Here is a 19746-nt window from a genome sequence, read left to right as displayed (position 1 = left end):
AAATGATGCAACTGGAATGCCCCCATTTTATAAGCCCTAATAAAATAATGGACTTATATAATAATGGTGTTAATATCATAAACAGAAAGACAACCAGACATTATTGCACTTCGTGATAGAATACATAAGACTATAAAGTGTATTCTTGTTAAAATAAAAAATTTTTTTTCAAGCCTCTCAACCTAGCTATCAATTCACAGGAAACAGAGAAACACATTTAAATTACACCAACTGGAATACAATCAGTAAAATTCAGACCGTGGAAAACTATACTTGACAAACAATCCAGTTTCATCAACAAATATATTTGAAAAGAAAAACAAAGAAATAAACACAATCAGAAAAATCTGAACACTAACTGGGTAACTGATTTGAAGAGACTATTCCTGAATTCTCTTAGGTGTGACAATGTTTTTTAAGTCCTAAGGTTGATATATTTACAGATAAAATATGATATGTTATCTGGAATATGCTTCAAGATAATTGTGAGCAGAGTGAGGAGGGGTCTAGATGAAAGTATTAGCCAGGAGTTAATATTAGCTGAAGTTGGGTGATAATATATTGAATTAATTATATAATTCCCTGTACTTAAAAAAATTTTTTTTCATGACAAAAAGTAGGAAGAAAAGTTAATTGCAACATTTTATTCAAAACATAAACTTCTCTTAAAACATGTTAAGTCAAATGTTCAATAGTTCTGAAAGCAATCATATGATTCAAACTCATGACAAGTTTCCCTAAAGTTAAAAAGGAAGTAATAATGGATTGAAATGAAATCAAGAGCTAAATACTGTCTTATACTTAGTTGACCATATTCATTGTTATATTTTAATTCTGTCCATGTTTTCCCATATTAGCAAGGAGTAAGAATGGTGATCATGAGCCAGTGTTCTATTTTTTATGCATATAAATAAAAAGGAAATATAGTCATCCAGACAGGTCCCCTCAAGACACATCATATTCCAGATACAGAAGTTTGTTTAGTCAGTTATCTCAAATTAGATACTGAAGTCCCATAATTTCATGATTATTGCAAAACAATTTTATAATTCTTGCAAAATCAACATAAAAAAACAAAACTAAATTGTGGAACACTAAAAACTGTCAGCCCAAGTTTAATTAAGGGGAAGAAATGACTGGCTTCCTTATTGCAAAAGAAAGACAAGTGGTATTTAGCCAAGCAATAATTCAGAAAGCTCTTCTAAAGACTGTCCACTGCATATCAATTTATTACCCTGAAGTCCCTGCTTCTTGAATTGGAGAAGAGTTTAATATGCACAAAATATGCAAAACCAATAGAGAAACACAATATCTTACTGGAGTGTCAATTTTATTAAAAGATTTTGGGGAGGACAAAAATCCTAAATTTTTGTGCTTTCAAAAGTTTTGTCAACTGGATTCACAGGTAAATCACCAGCATCTTGCTTTTCTATGTTAGGAATTGTAAGTTTAATGGTAAAAATCTGGGGAGTAGAAAATTTTACATATGCTGACTACTCAGAAATTACAGTAGTTTGGTATTATCAGTGTGTTAATAATCTTTAAAAACAAAACCATTTTCTATTAAATATTCCAACTGCAAACATGAAACAGAGGTTAAAAGCCAAAGTTTGGAGGGTAACTTGGAACCACTGAGAAATTCAAGGCTTTTACAGCAATGTTTAAAAAACAATTATCTCAATTCTAGTAAAATTAGCAGATTGTTTTACAAACAAAAAAAGAGAGAAAATGTGCTTCCAGTTTCCCTTAAGGTCAGTTTTAAAATGGCTTCAGGAAGGAATGAAGTTCTGATACATGCTACAACATGGATGAAAATTGAAAACATTATGCTAGGTGAAATAAGCCTGACACAAACGGACAGATACTGTATGATTCCATTTATACTGGATATCAAGAATAGGCAAATTCATAGAGGCAGAAAGTCGAGAGGTTACTCTCTCCCCAGGGGCTGGAGAGAGGAGGGAATGAGGAGTTATTGTTTAATGGATACAGAGTTTGTTTGTGGATGACAGAAAAATTCTGGAAGTAGATATTGGTGATGGTTACACAACACTGTGAATGTACTTAATGCCACTAAATTGTACACTTAAAAATGGTTAAATGGTAAACTATGTTATGTACATTTTACCACAATAGGAAAAAAACTCCCAAAAAACAAAACCATGAACTTAACAAATAATTGAGTTTAGGGACTTCCCTGGTAGTCCAGTGGTAAAGAATCTGCCTTATAATGCAGTAGACACGGGTTCGATCCCTGGTCAGGGAACTAAGATCCCACATGCTGAGGGGAAACTAAGCCTGTGCGCCACAACTAATGAGCTTGCAAGCCTCAGCTACACAGCCCATGTGCTCTGGGACCCACAAGCCACAACTGCAGATCCCACATGCCCTGGAGCCTGCGTGCCATAACTAGAGAAGAGAAAACCCACATGCCACAACTAGAGAGAAGCCCGCGTACCGCAACAAAGAGCCTGCATGCCTCAACAAAAGGTCCCGCGTGCCGCAACTAAGAACCGACACAGCCAAAAATAAATAAAACAAATAAATAATAAAATAAGTCTTAAAAAAAAAAAAAAAAGAAAATAAATGAGCTTAAAAGGTGATGTTCTAAAATCCCACCAGACCTAACAAATGAAGAGGAAATAGGCAGTGTACCTGAAAAACAATTCAGAATAATGATAGTAAAGATGATCCCAAATCTTGGAAATAGAATGGAGAAAATACAAGAAACGTTTAACAAGGACCTAGAAGAACTAAAGAGCAAACAAACAGTGACGAACAACACAATAAATGAAATTAAAAATTCTCTAGAAGGGATCAATAGTGGAATAACTGAGGCAGAAGAACGGATAAGTGACCTGGAAGATAAAATAGTGGAAATAACTACTGCAGAGCAGAATAAAGAATGAAAAGAATTGAGGACAGTCTCAGAGACCTCTGGGACAACATTAAACACACCAACATTCGAACTATAGGGGTCCCAGAAGAAGAAGAGAAAAAGAAAGGGACTGAGAAAATATTTGAAGAGATTATACTTGAAAACTTCCCTAATATGGGAAAGGAAATAGTTAATCAAGTCCAGGAAGCACAGAGAGTCCCATACAGGATAAATCCAAGGAGAAACAGGCCAAGACACATATTAATCAAACTATCAAAAATTAAATACAAAGATCAAGTATTAAAAGCAGCAAGGGAAAAACAACAAATAACACATAAGGAAATCCCCATAAGGTTAACAACCGATCTTTCAGCAGAAACTCTGCAAGCAGAAGGGAGTGGCAGGACATATTTAAAGTGATGAAAGGGAAAAATCTACAACCAAGATTACTCTGCCCAGCAGGGATCTCATTCAGATTCAATGGAGAAATTAAAACCTTTACAGATAAGCAAAAGCTAAGATAATTCAGCACCACCAAACCAGCTTTACAACAAATGCTAAAGGAACTTCTCTGAGCAGGAAACACAAGAGAAGGAAAAGACCTACAATAATAAACCCAAAACAATAAGAAAATGGTAATAGGAACATACATATCGATAACTACCTTAAATGTAAATGGATTAAATGCTCCAACCAAAAGACATAGATTGGCTGAATGGATACAAAAACAAGACCCGTATATATGTTGCCTAAAAGAGACCCACTTCAGACATAGGGACACATACAGACTGCAAGTGAGGGGATGGAAAAAGATATTCCATGCAAATGGAAATCAAAAGAACGCTGGAGTAGCAATTCTCATATCAGACAAAATAAACTTTAAAACAAAGACTATTACAAGAGACAAAAAAGGACACTACGTAATGATCAAGGGATCAATCCAAGAAGAAGATATAACAATTGTAAATATTTATGCACCCAACATAGGAGCACCTCAATACATAAGGCAAATACTAACAGCCATAAAAGGGGAAATCGACAGTAACACAATCATAGTAGGGGACTTTAACACCCCACTTTCACCAATGGACAGATCATCCAAAATGAAAATAAATAAGAAAACACAAGCTTTAAATGATACATTAAACAAGATGGACTTAATTGACATTTATAGGACACTCCATCCAAAAACAACAGAATACACATTCTTCTCAAGTGCTCATGGAACATTCTCCAGGATAGATCATATCTTGGGTCACAAATCAAGCCTTGGTAAATTTAAGAAAATTGAAATCGTATCAAGTATCTTTTCCGACCACAACGCTAAGAGACTAGATATCAATTACAGGAAAAAATCTGTAAGAAATACAAACACATGGAGGCTAAACAACACAGTACTTAATAACCAAGAGATCACTGAAGAAATCAAAGAGGAAATCAAAAAATACCTAGAAACAAATGACAATGAAAATATGACGACCCCAAACCTATGGGATGCAGCAAAAGCAGCTCTAAGAGGGAAGTTTATAGCAATACAATCCTACCTCAAGAAACAAGAAACATCTCAAATAAACAACCTAACCTTACACCTAAAGCAATTAGAGAAAGAAGAACAAAAAAACCCCAAAGTTAGCAGAAGGAAAGAAATCATAAAGATCAGATCAGAAATAAATGAAAAAGAAATGAAGGAAACAATATCAAAGATCAATAAAACTAAAAGCTGGTCCTTTGAGAAGATAACCAAAATTGATAAACCATTAGCCAGATTTATCAAGAAAAAAAGGGAGAAGACTCAAATCAATAGAATTAGAAATGAAAATCGAGAAGTAACAACTGACACGGCAGAAATACACAGGATCATGAGAGATTACTACAAGCAACTATATGCCAATAAAATGGACAACCTGGAAGAAATGGACAAATTCTTAGAAATGCACAACCTTCTGAGACTGAACCAGGAAGAAATAGAAAATATGAACAGACCAATCACAAGCACTGAAATTGAAACTGTGATTAAAAATCTTCCAACAAACAAACGCCCAGGACCAGACGGCTTCACAGGCAAATTCTATCAAACATTTACAGAAGAGCTAACACCTATCCTTCTCAAACTCTTCCAAAATATAGCAGAGGGAGGAACACTCCCAAACTCATTCTACGAGGCCACCATCACTCTGATACCAAAACCAGACAAAGATATCACAAAGAAAGAAGACTACAGGCCAATATCACTGATTAACACAGGTGCAAAAATCCTCAACAAAATACTAGCAAACAGAATCCAACAGCACATTAAAAGGATCATACACTATGATCAAGTGGGGTTTATCCCAGGAATGCAAGGATTGTTCAATCTATGCAAATCAATCAATGTGATACACCATATTAAAAATTGAAGGAGAAAAATCATATGATCATCTCAATAGATGCAGAGAAAGCTTTCGACAAAATTCAACACCCATTTATGATAAAAACCCTCCAGAAAGTAGGCATAGAGGGAACTTTCCTCAACATAATAAAGGCCATATATGACAAACCCACAGCCAACATCGTCCTCAATGGTAAAAAACTGAAACCATTTCCACTAAGATCAGGAACAAGACAAGGTTGCCCACTCTCACCACTATTATTCAACATAGTTTTGGAAGTTTTAGCCCAAGCAATCAGAGAAGAAAAAGCAATAAAAGGAATCCAAATTGGAAAAGAAGAAGTAAAGCTGTCACTGTTTGCAGATGACATGATACTATATGTAGAGAATTCTAAAGATGCTACCAGAAAACTACTAGAGCTAATCAATGAATCTGGTAAAGTAGCAGGTTACAAAATTAATGCACAGAAATCTCTTGCATTCCTATACACTAATGATGAAAATCTGAAAGTGAAATTAAGAAAACACTCCCATTTACCATTGCAACAAAAAGAATAAAATATCTAGGAATAAACCTACCTAAGGAGACAAAAGACCTGTATGCAGAAAATTATAAGACACTGATGAAAGAAATTAAAGATGATATAAATAGATGGAGAGATATACCATGTTCTTGGATTGGAGAATCAACATTGTGAAAATGACTCTACTACCCAAAGCAATCTACAGATTCAATGCAATCCCTATCAAACTACCACTGGCATTTTTCACAGAACTAGAACAAAAAATTTCACAATTTGTATGGAAACACAAAAGACCCCGAATAGCCAAAGCAATCTTTAGAAAGAAAAACGGAGCTGGAGGAATCAGGCTCCCTGACTTCAGACTATACTAAAAAGCTACAGTAATCAAGACAGTATGGTACTGGCACAGAAAGAGAAATATAGATCAATGGAACAGGATAGAAAGACCAGAGATAAACCCACGCACATACAGTCACCTTATCTTTGATAAAGGAGGCAAGAATATACAGTGGAGAAAAGACAGCCTCTTCAATAAGTGGTGCTGGGAAAACTGGCCAGCTACATGTAAAAGAATGAAATTAGAACACTCCCTAACACCATACACAAAAATAAACTCAAAATGGATTAAAGACCTAAATGTAAGACCGGACACTATAAAATTCTTAGAGGAGAACATAGGCAGAACACTCTATGACATAAATCACAGCAACATCCTTTTTGATCCACCTCCTAGAGAAATGGAAATAAAAACAAAAATAAACAAATGGGACCTAATGAAACTTAAAAGCTTTTGCACAGCAAAGGAAAGCATAAACAAGACGAAAAGACAGCCCTCAGAATGGGAGAAAATGTTTGCAAATGAAGCAACTGACAAAGGATTAATCGCCAAAATTTACAAGCAGCTCATGCAGCTCAATATCAAAAAACAAAAATCCAGTCCAAAGATGGGCAGAAGACCTAAATAGACATTTCTCCAAAGAAGATATACAGATTGCCAACAAACACATGAAAGAATGCTCAACATCATTAATCATTAGAGAAATGCAAATCAAAACTACAATGAGGTATCATCTCACACCAGTCAGAATGGCCATCATCAAAAAATCTACAAACAATAAATGCTGGAGAGGGTGTGGAGAAAAGGGAACCCTCTTGCACTGTTGGTGGGAATGTAAATTGATACAGCCATTATGGAGAACAGCATGGAGGTTCCTTAAAAAACTAAAAATAGAAATACCATACGACCCAGCAATCCCACTACTGGGCATATACCTTGAGAAAACCATAATTCAAAAAGAGACATGTACCACAATGTTCATTGCAGCTCTATTTACAATAGCTACGACATGGAAGCAACCTAAGTGCCCATCGACAGATGAATGGATAAAGATGTGGCACATATATACAATGGAATATTACTCAGCCATAAAAAGGAACAAAACTGAGTTATTTGTAGTGAGGTGGATGGACCTAGAGACTGTCATACAGAGTGAAGTAAGTCAGAAAGAGAAAAACAAATACTGTATGCTAACACATATATATGGAATCTAAAAAAAAAAAAAATGGTCAGAAGAACCTAGGGGCAAGATGGGAATAAAGATGCAGACCTACTAGAGAATGGACTTGAGGATACGGGGAAGGGGAAGCGTAAGCTGGGACCAAGTGAGAGAGTGGCATGGACATATATACACTACCAAACGTAAAATAGATAGCTAGTGGGAAGCAGCCGCATAGCACAGGGAGATCAGCTCGGTGCTTTGTGACCACGTAGAGGGGTGCCATAGGGAGGGTGGGAGGGAGGGAGATGCAAGAGGGAAGAATATGGGGACATATGTATATGTATAACTGATTCACTTTGTTATAAAGCAGAAACTAACACACCATTGTAAAGCAATTACACTCCAATAAAGATGTTAAAAAAAACAAAACAAAAAGGAGATGTTCTCTATCTGAAAGTCATCACACATGCTTCCTCTCTTCTGCCCTGCCACCATCCTGCCTCCTCACTGTACTCCTTATTATCCTTAGATATCCATTGAAACACTGCTATTTCAAGGAAATCTTCCCTGAATCACAGACTAGGAAAACATTTTTGTGTTATGCAGTAAATTTCTCCTTCATAGCACTTATCTCAATTTGTTTAAATATTTATATATATAATTTTTCGACAATACTTATATACACATTTTCCCATAATTATTTCCCTCACTAGAATGTAAAGCTCCATGAGGGTAGAGACTGTTAAGTTTTGCTCACTCTGAATCTCCAATGCTTAGAGGCTTAATAACTATTATCAGAATTTATAACTGAAAAGAAAATTTGTGAAGCCTTACACTAGTGATATAGTCAAATTGTGAAAGATGAAAAAGATACAAACTGAAAAAACCTACTTATCAGCAACACCAAACAATTCATTTTAATGGGCTCCAAAGACTTATGTGAACAAGTTGAAACTGAGGTTGACCCTGGTCTTTATCTTATAATTGGAGGTACTATGTATTTTAATGATTTTACTGATTTACTATATTTATAATGATAGTGAAGTCTGTAAAGATATTTTACTTTGCAAAGTACAAATTAGGTAAAAATTTAAAATAACATATCAGTTTTTAATCAAGCAAGATATTCCCCTGAAAAAAAAAATATGGATGTGAACACAAGCGGGATCAATTTTATGAAAGGGTAAAATATAAGAATCAAGGCCAATACACTCTAAATCAACATTTCTCAACTTCAGTAGTATTGACTTTTTTTTTTTTTTTTAACATTTATTTATTTATTTGGCTGCACCGGGTCTTTAGTTGTGGTGTGCGGGATCTAGTTCCCGGACCAGGGATCGAACCCGGGCCCCCTGCATTGGGAACACAGTGGAGTCTTAACTGCTGGACCACCAGGGAAGCCCCAGTATTGACTTTTTATGAGTGTATCTCAGTTAACCATTTTTAAATATAAAACTTAGTGGCATTAATTGTATTCACAATGTTGTGCAACCATCATCATTATATTTTCAATATTTTTCTTCACCCAAATGGGAACTCTATACCCATTAAGCATTAACTTCTCATTCTCCACAACCCTCGTAACCTCAAACCTACTTTTTGTCTCTATGAATTTGAATTGTCTAGATAGCTCACATAAGTGGAATCATACAATATCTATCTTTCTATGTCTCGCTTATTTCATTTACCATAACGTTTTCCAGGTTCATCTATATTGCAGCATGTATAAGAACTTCATTCCTTTTTATGGCTGAATAGTATTCTATTATGTGTATATACTACTCTTTGTTTATCCATTTATCTGTTAAGAGACACTTGGATTGTTTCCACCTTTCTGATAATGTGAATAATGTTGCTGAACAGTGAACTGCAAGTTTCTGTACATATTAGAGTCCCAGCTTTCAGTTCTTTTGGGTATTTACGTAGGAATGGAATTAGAGGAGGGTCACATAATAAACCTATGTTTACATTTTTAAGAAACCACCAAACTCTCTTCCACAGCAGCTAAATCACTTTACATTCCCACCAGCAATCTATGAGGGTTCCAATTTCTCCACATCTTCACCAACACTTGTTATTTTTCGTTTTCTAAAAAAATAATAGCCATCCTAATCTGTGTGAAGAGGTATTTCCTTCTGGTTTGGATTTGCATTTCCCCAATGAGTAATGATATTGAGAATCTTTCTGTGCACTTATTGGCCATTTGTATATCTTCCTTGGAGAAATGTTTATTCAAATCCTTTGCCCATTTTTTAATTGGGTTGTTTGTCTTTTTGTTGTTGAGTTGTGTAGTTCTTTAAACATACTGAATATTAAACCCTTATCTGATATATGACTTTTAAACACTTTCTCCCTTTTTGTGGGTTGTCTTTTAACTCTCTTGATAGTGTGTCCTTTGATGTACAAGAAGTTTTAATTTTAGCAAAGTTCAATTTATCTATTTTTTTCTTTTGTTGCCTCTGCTTTCAATGTCTTCTTTAAGAACCACTGCCAAATCACCACGCAGATTTGTTTCTATATTTTCTTCTAAGTGTCTTATAGTTTTAACTCTTAAGTTTAGGTCTTTGATGAATTTTGAGTTAATTTTTACATATGGTGTAAGGTAAGGATCCAACCTCTCTCTTTTGCATGTGGATATTCAGTTTTCCCAGCACCCTTTGATGAAAGGACTGTCTTTGTAAATGGTGAAAACAAAAGAAACCAATTTAAGCATAACTTGATATGTGCTACCTTTTTTACATAACAAAAGACAGTTTCAAAGAAGGGAATATGAAGAACAAACATTCAGACAATCAGTATTTATTGGTATTCTTGAACTATGAGCAAAGCCTAATGCTGATTGCTGTGAGTAATAAATTTAAGGTACAGTCTGAATTTTTTGAGGAGCTTAAAATTTATTTGGGGGAAGTAAGCCACTACACCAGCCAGTTTAACTAATTTGAGGCATGCATGGAGCCAGGCCAAATGAGTGCTGCAGACAATATACACTTTGGAAGAGGCAGTTATCACTGCCAGCTGGGATGAAAAATTTTCTTTGTTGGCATTAGTGTTAATCTAGCCACATAAATCATTTTTGAAAGAACAAAAGAACAACAGAAAACTGAAGTCTATATACATACTCCTTTTCTAGCATGTTCTGAGTATCTAGTTATCTTATTAATAGCTTTTCATCAAAATACAAATGTGTAAAGCAGACACTAACACACCATTGTAAAGCAATTATACTCCAATAAAGATGTTAAAAAAAAAAAAGACTAATGTGGTAAAATTTATAATACATATGCAACTAGTACAATGAATTTGTTTCCAGTATTTATAAAAGAGTAACAGGAAATATGACAATTTTTCCTGTCTTTCATATTCAACAAATTCAATATATGGCATTTCCCTTTTAATTCTTTTAAAACACGACATAAACGCTTGAATGTGTTTGAAAACTCTGCCTCTTCTGTGGGCATTCTATTCACGTTCATTTTAATTAAGAGTTTTAAGTGATGTGTTCCATATTTTTCATTTTATAAGAAACTGTTAGGGGAAAAAAAGTTACAGGGAACATAAAACTTAATGATTCCAAATGATGAATTAAAAAATAATTCAAATGGTAATAGGAAGTCTTTAGCAAATGAACTATTCCTCAATGATATACACGTGAATGAATTTAAGCATATAAAAAATGCTTTGTGTGGATATGCAGATTAAAATACATCTACCATTGATCATGTAGTCCAAAATTTCCCAAAATATATTAAGCAAGCCATAAAAAGAATAATTGGAACTTCTGAAAGTAAGGTCACCATATAGTCTGATACCTCCAATACAGTAAAGCTTAGTTTATTAAGAAATGTCTGAACTTACTTTAGTATTACAACAACCCAGAAAATGAGATGAGTCTTCTAAGAATAAACACAGAGAGTATTTAAATCTAGGAGAGAGACATATAATACTTACCTAATTTGGACTGAAATATAACCATTTGCTATGTGTTTATCAAGTTTTATAAACGTTAGTAAAACTTTACAAAGTAGTATAGTTGCACCATCTATACTCCTTTTCCCTGCTGTTGTCCACTTGGTATCAATGCTTCCTGGTACCTAAGGTTTCCTGCCTTCCTTCTGAATGTTATTCATGAACAGGAGAAGCTCTAAAGGTTTCTTTTACATGGAAGTTAGGTAGCTGGTCACTTTACGAATTAATTATCTACTGACTTGGTATATGTCTGGCTTCAATTTCAATGAGGTACAAAGAATCAAGACAGTGAGGTTAATTTTGGACAAATATGAAAACGGACATCTTACCCACATGCAGGCCTCAATCCTAACTTTTGAGATGATGCTCCATAAAGAAATGGTTCCTTCAGTGCCCTCTTCATCTGGACAAATAATCTGGTCAGGATAGGGTGGTTCAGGGAAATTAACTGAATTGCATTCATAAGCAGCTAATGTAACTGAAGCTATATGTGGACCCTACAAAAAAATATGAGAAATCTCTGATGAGAAATATTAAAGAGAAAGCAATTATTAATAGACATGTTATTTTAATGGTACCTTAATCACTCTATATTAATAGAAAAATGTTAGCTTTTAAAGAACAAGAATCTACCTAACTAAATATTTCAAGATGCAACTGATAATTTGAAAAAATAATCCTTTCCAGAATCTCTTCATGGTTTGCTTTCTTAAAAACCAATTTCAAATTTACTGAGGTATAATTTACATATAGTAAGAGCCATTTTTTTAGGTCAGTAGTTCAATAAGCTTTGACAATTATACTCAGTCGTATAACCATAACCTATCAAGACAGAGATACAAAACAGTCCCATCACCGCAAAAAGTTCCCTGTGTCCTTTTGTAGTCAGTCTCCTTCCCCCAACACTAGACCCTGGAAACCATAGGATTTCTGGCTTGATTCTTATTTTATTTATCCACATATCTCATTTGTAAGAATGCCATCCCCTGTGATAAAAACCTCCTGTGCCCCTATTCCTTTAGGCATAATTTGAGAATACTATATTTTGTCCTTACTTAAAAAACAGTTGATGCAGACATAGAAAACAAACTTACGGTTACCAAAGGGGACAGTGGGGGTTGGGGGGGGAAATTAGGAGTTTGGGATTAGCAGATACACACTACTACATATAAAATCGGTAACCAAGGACCTACTGTATTGCACAGAGAACTCTACTAAGTATCTTGCAATGACCTAAAATGGAAGAGAATCTGAAAAAGTATATATATATATACACACACATATATAACTGAATCACTTTGCTATTTACTTGAAACTAACACAACATTGTAAATTAACTATACTTCAAAAAAATAAAAATAGTTGATGAAGTAATTACCTCACTTATCTTTCCCACTGAGATCCTAAAACAAAAGTAAAACTCTGGAACCAGTATCAGTTAGTTTTTCTTTTAAATTAATTTTTTCTATGGAGCTTTTGGGCTGCTTTGTACCTTTATTTTGAAATATTACAAATTAATAATAATCATATAGATTAAAATGAATTAACATTTAGATGTGTGATAAAGGTTTAAACACACTGGTTCCCAAATGAACATGTATGCCAAGATGAGGTGTCTGCATAAGAATCAACTATGGACTTTGTTAAAAATATAAATTTCAGGGTCCCCTAAGCATAAGTTGATTCAATAGGTGGACATGGGAACCTGTATGTTTTATTTTACTTTATTTTTATTTTTTTTTAAGATTAAGTTTTTTTTTTTTTTAAAGATTTATTTATTATTTGTTTTATTTTAGGCTGCATCGAGTCTTAGTTGCGGCACGCAGGATCTTCACTGAGGCATGCGGGATCTTTCAGGATCTTTCGTTGTGCCATGCAGGCTTCTCTCTAGCTGTGGCACGCAGGCTTCAGGGTGCCTGGGCTCTGTAGTTGTGGCACACGGGCTCCAGAGCACGTGGGCTCTGTAGTTTGCGGGCACACAGGCTCTCTAGTTGAGGCATGCGAGCTTTAGCAGTTGTGGTGCGCAGGCTTAGTTGCCCTGAGGCATGTGGAATCCCAGTTCCCCGACCAGGAATCAAACCTGCATCCCTGCATCTTAAGGCGGATTCTTTACCACTGGACCACCAGGGATTTCCCAACCTGTATGTTTTATGCATTTATTTATTTTAACTAATTGATTTTTAAAAAAATTTATTTATTTTTATTTTTGGTTGCGTTGGGTCTTTGTTGCTGAGTGCAGGCTTTCTCTAGTAGCGGCGAGCAGGGGCTACTCTTTGGTTGTGGCGTGCGGGCTTCTCATTGAGGTGGCTTGTCTTGTTGCGGAGCACGGGCTCTAGGTGTGCAGGCTTCAGTAGTTGCGGCACGTGGGCTCGCGGGCTCTAGAGCACAGGCTCAGTAGTTGTGGCACACGGGCTTAGTTGCTCTGCAGCACGTGGGATCTTCCCGGACCAGGGCTCGAACCCGTGTCCCCTGTATTGGCAGACAGATTCTTAACCACTGTGCCACCAGGGAAGCCCCCCAACCTGTATGTTTTAAACAAGCTCCTTTAGAGTTTCAAATAGGTTAGGTTCTAATAGGCTATTAGGTGTCAGAAAATAAGCGAACTCAGAGAAGTCACTTAACCTTTCTGGACCTCAAGCTACTCTTCTGCAAGGCAAAAGAATTAGATTCATCTTATGTTTTTATCTAGCTCCAAAATTCAAAAACCCCTAACATAATCAAGATGTCAATAAAATCTATTGCTAATTTCCAAAGTTCTCATGAAGTATAAGCTCTAGAAGTTGGATATTCTTAACATGTTACTCTAACACACATATAAAGTACTAGGCTTAGAACAGTGCTGGGCATATAATAAGCCCTCAAAAAGTATTAGCCATTAGCTGTTATGAACAAAAGCACTGTATTTGTAGAATAAAATTATATACACACACACATACATATGTATGTATATATAGATACACATACAGTAAGTGATCTTTGGATATAAGAAAGTCTTTTTAAACCACATGGTGAAAGAATTTGTGGTTCAAAGACAAAGTGCATAAGATGTAGTGATGGAAATAAAACATTAAAGAACTCCTACTGCTACCTAGATAAAAGGTGACATTAAACAAATTTTTCTGTTGCATGTTAATACGAAAAAGAAAGACATTCATAAATCTAAGCTACATTTCTCCCTAAATATAGTTGCATTTTGTGTTCAACTAAAAATCTAAAAAATGAAATCCTACACTTAGCACTGAGTCAATTAACTATAAGGTTTTCTTCTGGACCAAAAAAAAAAAAAAGTCTATGTGAATTTTTAGTCTGTTCATCTTTTTCTTGAATTTTAATTCACAGAAATCAATAAATAGTGATAATAAGTTTAAAAAATGATTATGAGAATCTCTAAAAAAGGAACTTCTTTTTTTGAAAAGTTGTGATTAACCATGAAATCTACAACTGTTTCTTTGAATATTATGTGCACAAAAGAGATTTCAGTTAAAGAAAAAAGAATTATTTTGTGATCCTACACACACACACACACACACACACACACCCAAGTTTAAAGTTTGTAGAATTCAGAGTAACTAAATAATTAGTGAAAAATTTCTCACTAACATCAGATGCAATTAAAAAAAAAAGGGGGGGGGGACTTCCCTGGCGGCCAAGTGGTAAAGAATCTGCTTTCCAATGCAGGGGATACGGGTTTGATCCCTGGTCAGGGAACTAAGATCCCACATGCTGCGGGGCAACTAAGCCCACGCACGACAACTACTGAGCTTGTGTGCCTCAATGAGAGAGCCCACGTGCCGCAAAATTACAGAGCCCACGCGCTCTGAAGCCTGCGCGCCATAACTACAGAGCCCACGTGCCCTGGAGCCCATGTGCCACAACTAGAGAGAAGCCCACACGCCGCAACGAAAGATCCCATGTGCCTCAGTGAAGATCCTGAGTGCCACAACTAAGACCCATCACAGCCAAAAAAAATAAAGAAAATAAATATTTTTTAAAAACCCCTGTAACTTCCACATTTACTGTTTGAAAACACAAAGGAGAAATGTGATACTACTAAGCAAAACAAAAGAAATTTAAGAGTCTGTCCATGATATCCCTACAACTGTCCTCTAGAAATGAACTCTAGGTGAACAAAAATTGAACCGTCCTAGACACTAAAATAATAAATTTTCTGGGATTATATAGGAAGGAAAACCCTACATTTCTATTCCAGAAACAAAAATAAAATATGCACCCCAACAGATTAAACAGGTTATCCAACAAGATAAAAGACTGATTCATAGTTTTAATTTTAAATGTTCTAAAAAGGGAAATTTTCAGCAATCTGATGAGAATATTTTCCCTAAAGAAAGGATGGTTCACACAGTTAAACTGATATATACTTTCCATAACCACACTAATAGGTCATGATTACTCAGCCTTAGAGGCAGATGTGGTGGTTCCCAGACAAAATGAACATGAATAACTCAGCTTCTTGTCCTTTGTTCATTCTCAAGAGCCCATTTAACCTGTACCTTGACATTTTAGTTTAGACTGTGTTAACTGATAGGAAACCTCACAAGTTCTTTTCAACATTATAGGTTAATGGTTCCTAAATATAACAGACTTGACTGAGATAAATATTAGTTTACATGAAAAATCCAAACACAAAAACTAAAAAACAATCATTTTGATTAAGAGAATTTTAAAAGTTACACATATTCAAACTACCTTTTAAGTCTGTTTTCTATTTATTTATTTATTTACTTATTTATTTTATTTTTGGCTGTGTTGGGTCTTCGTTTCTGTGCGAGGGCTTTCTCTAGTTGTGGCAAGCGGGGGCCACTCTTCATCGCAGTGCGCGGGCCTCTCACTATTGCGGCCTCTCTTGTTGCGGAGCACAGGCTCCAGACGCGCAGGCTCAGTAGTTGTGGCTTACGGGCCTAGTTGCTCCACGGCATGTGGGATCTTCCCAGACCAGGGCTCGAACCCGTGTCCCCTGCATTAGCAGGCAGATTCTCAACCACTGCGCCACTAGGGAAGCCCTAAGTCTGTTTTCTAAAACCTACAGTTCCTACTACAAAGTATCAAATATGAAAGAATCACATTTAAACCATACTAAATGAAGAAATGAGGGATAAAGACAAACAGCTACAGTATAAGCTGCAAAGTCTACCTGGAAAGATCCACGATAAAACATAAAAATAACACAATGTACTGAGCAGGACGTTCCAGCTCTCATGGGCGTATGCAAGTATTGATATGTATGGGCTAGAGATTCTGGCCTGTGGCTGAGGGTTTTCTGCCTCATATCATGAAGTGACTGGTAGAGACGTACACTCCTACACTAGACAACTGGAAAACTAAACAGAATACATGGAACAATTTTTTTCAGACACTGTACCACAGGCAGTATAATACTTCTGACCACTGAGAGAAGGGATACAAATGAGGAAGCCTTGTGATGACTCTGGCTTTCCACTTGTAGACACATTCTGTGTCAGCAGTAAAATCCATAGTCCAAAGACAAAGACCCTAAGCAAAGCATGGTGGTCTTGCTGCACTGAGAAGAAAATCTGAGTTCAGGGGGGCTGAGTGGTTGAAATCTGTGGCATAGAATACTAGTGAAGAGAAAGCTATGCAGAGAAAGGACTCTACATATGTGCATGGGGGTCCCCTTGAGACTCTGGCACACAAAGTTCCACTGCATGCTATGATGAGATTTCATAAGGCCAGGCAAAGTACAATTAGTGAGAAAAGAACAACTAACAGGGGGTTGTAAGCTGAACAATTCCTAGACTTCACACAGGGCTGGGAAACACCTGAACTTCATCTAGCTAGAGTGGAGAGACTCAACATTCAGGGAAGACCTTGGAAAGAGCCTACAGTAAAAGCTACTCTAGACAGACCATAATAGGGTTTTTAAAAAAACCTTAAATAGATCAAGTTGATCCACTGGTACTGCCCCCAAAACAAAAAACTGACACTCTGTAAAAGAAGATAACAAAATCCATACAATCAACAACTTAATACCACATTCCAGCATCCAATAAGAAATAACTAGACATGATGTGAAGCAGTTTGGAAAATATGACACATAAGCTGAAGAAACATTAATCAATAGAAACAGACCCAGAAATGTCAGAGATTATGGAATTAGCAGACAAGGACTTAAAAACAGTAAAAATAAATATGTTCAAAGATTTAAAGCAACAATTGCCAAACTTCAGCCCAGGGGACAAATTCAGCCCACCACCAGTTTTATAAATAAAGTTTCAAAGAATGCAGCCATGTATATTCATTTACATATCATCTCTGGCTAATTCTGTGCTATAATGGCAAAACTGAGTAGCTCTGACAAAGACTCTATGGCCTATGAAGTCTAAAACACTTATTATATGGCCCTTCACAGAAATAGTTTGCTGATTCCTGATTTAAAGGAAAAGATAAACACAATGAGGGAAGAAATATAAAGTATAAAAAAAAACCAAAATGGAACTTATAGAGCTGAAAATATAATATATGAATAGAAAAATTCATTGGATATCAACAGATTAGATGCCACAGAAGAAAATATTAGAGAACTTGAAGACAAGGCACTAGAAAGTATTTGAACTAAAGGACACAGAGGGTAAAGGCTATGGAGCAAATGAACCTCAGTAACCTGTGGAATAATACCAAACAGTCTAATATACATGTAACTGGAACCCCAGAAAGAGAGGGTGAAGTGTGTGTGTGTGCGCACACACACACACTGGGGAAGGGATGGCCATGTATTTTCAAGATTTGATGAAAAATATCAATCCATCAACTCACAAATTTAAGAAATTCAACAAACCTCAGTCAAGATCAACATAAAGAAAATAAAACGCATAATCAAACTGCTGAGAATTACCATAATCACATCATAATCAAATTCTATAATTCAGCAATATCAAGAATGTCTTAAAAGCAATCCAAGGGGATAAAAACACATTACAGGCATACCTCACTTTAATGCACTTTGCAGATATTGTGATTTTTACAAATTAAAGGTTTTGGCAATCCTGCGTCAAACAAGTCTGGTGGCACCATTTTTCCAACAGCATTATTTTAAAATTAAGGTACATATATTGTTTTTTTAGACACTTAATAGAGTACATTATATTGTAAACATAACTTTTAGATGCACTGGGAAACCAAAAAATTCGTGTGACTTGCTATATCACCATATTCGCTTTATTGCAGTGGTCTAGAACCAAACCCACAATATTTCCAAGTTATGACTGAGTCATCTACAGGGAAATACAGATAGGACTTCTCATCAGAAACAGACCAAAAGACAATAGAATTACTTCTCTAAAGGGCTGAAAGGAAAAAACAAAATCTGTGAATCTAGAATTCAGGGAAAATATATTTCAAAAATAAAGATGAAATAATAACATTTTCAGACAAACAAAAGCCAAAAGAATTTGTTCCAGGAGATAAATGTTAAAGGAAGTTCTCAGATAGAAGAAAAGTGATACCAGATGGAAACTTTAATGTACATAAAAGAGTGAAGAGCACTGGAAATAGAGAACACCTTTTTTCCTCATTTTAAAATCTCTTAAAAAAATAACTAGTTGCTTAAAGCAAAAACTATGACATATGTAGAAGTAAAATACATGACAACAACAGCATAAAGTATGGGAGGGAGAAAATGGAGTATAATACTGTAACGTGGTTACATTATATATACTAAAAAAAATGTTCAATTCAAAAGAAGGCAGGAAAAGAATAAAAAATAGGTGGGACCAATAGTTTGAGGATAGACTTAAACCCAACCATACTGACAACTACATTAATTGCAAATGAGCCAAACATACAAATGAAAAGGCAGAGAGTGTCACACTGAACTAAAGAGCAAGACCTCAGTACATGCTGTCCATAAAAAGCCCATTTTAAATATCCAGATCCAAAAGTAAAGGTAAAGGGATGAAAAAAGATAAACCATGTAAACATAATCATACAAAAGATAGAGTACTCTACATTAATACCAGATTAAGTAGATTTCAGGAGAGGGTATTTACTAGAGATGAAAAAGGACATTTCATAATGATAAAAGGGCTAATTCTCAGGAAGACAGAATAATCCTAAATGTGCAGGCACCTAATAACAGAATGTCAAAATACATAAAGCAAAAACTAATAGAACTAAAAGGAGAAATAAACAAATCCACAATTAAAGTTGAAATTTCAACACACTTCTCTTTTTCGTTGATAGAATAAGTAGACTGAAAACCAGTATGGATACAGAACACTTGAACAATATGGAACACTACACCCCAAAATAGCCAAATACATATTCTTTTCAAGTATACATGAAATCCAGTCACCAAGATAGACCATATACTGTGGTATAAAACGAATCTCAGCACATTGAAAAGAATGTGCCACGTGGCAAGGTAAGTAAAGATCAATACAAGGAGTACTTCTTAAGGAAAAGTAGCAAATGATAGTCCTCAAAGGTTAATTTTTCTATTTAAGGACAGTGTCCTTTAATCTATATAGTGGTAAT

General features: G+C 35.4%; 1 protein-coding gene across 4 annotated transcripts in view; it reads right to left on the bottom strand.

Moving 5' to 3' along the window:
• Window positions 1-19746, bottom strand: part of VMP1 (vacuole membrane protein 1) — a 141931-nt gene that overhangs the window by 75179 nt on the left and 47006 nt on the right. For 3 of the 4 annotated variants that reach the window (XM_082440090.1, XM_082440088.1, XM_082440089.1), the window contains exon 6: window positions 11565-11732. The exons of the other annotated variant lie outside the window; for it this stretch is intronic. In XM_082440090.1, coding sequence (XP_082296216.1) covers window positions 11565-11732 — 168 coding nt within the window. The remainder of the gene's footprint in view (window positions 1-11564; window positions 11733-19746) is intronic. 4 annotated transcript variants of the gene reach the window in all.

This window comes from Balaenoptera physalus, assembly GCF_965194825.1.
Source record: "Balaenoptera physalus genome assembly, chromosome: 20".
In the NCBI taxonomy this organism is placed as follows: Eukaryota; Metazoa; Chordata; class Mammalia; order Artiodactyla; family Balaenopteridae; genus Balaenoptera; species Balaenoptera physalus.
This window is presented reverse-complemented; position numbering and strand designations above follow the sequence as displayed.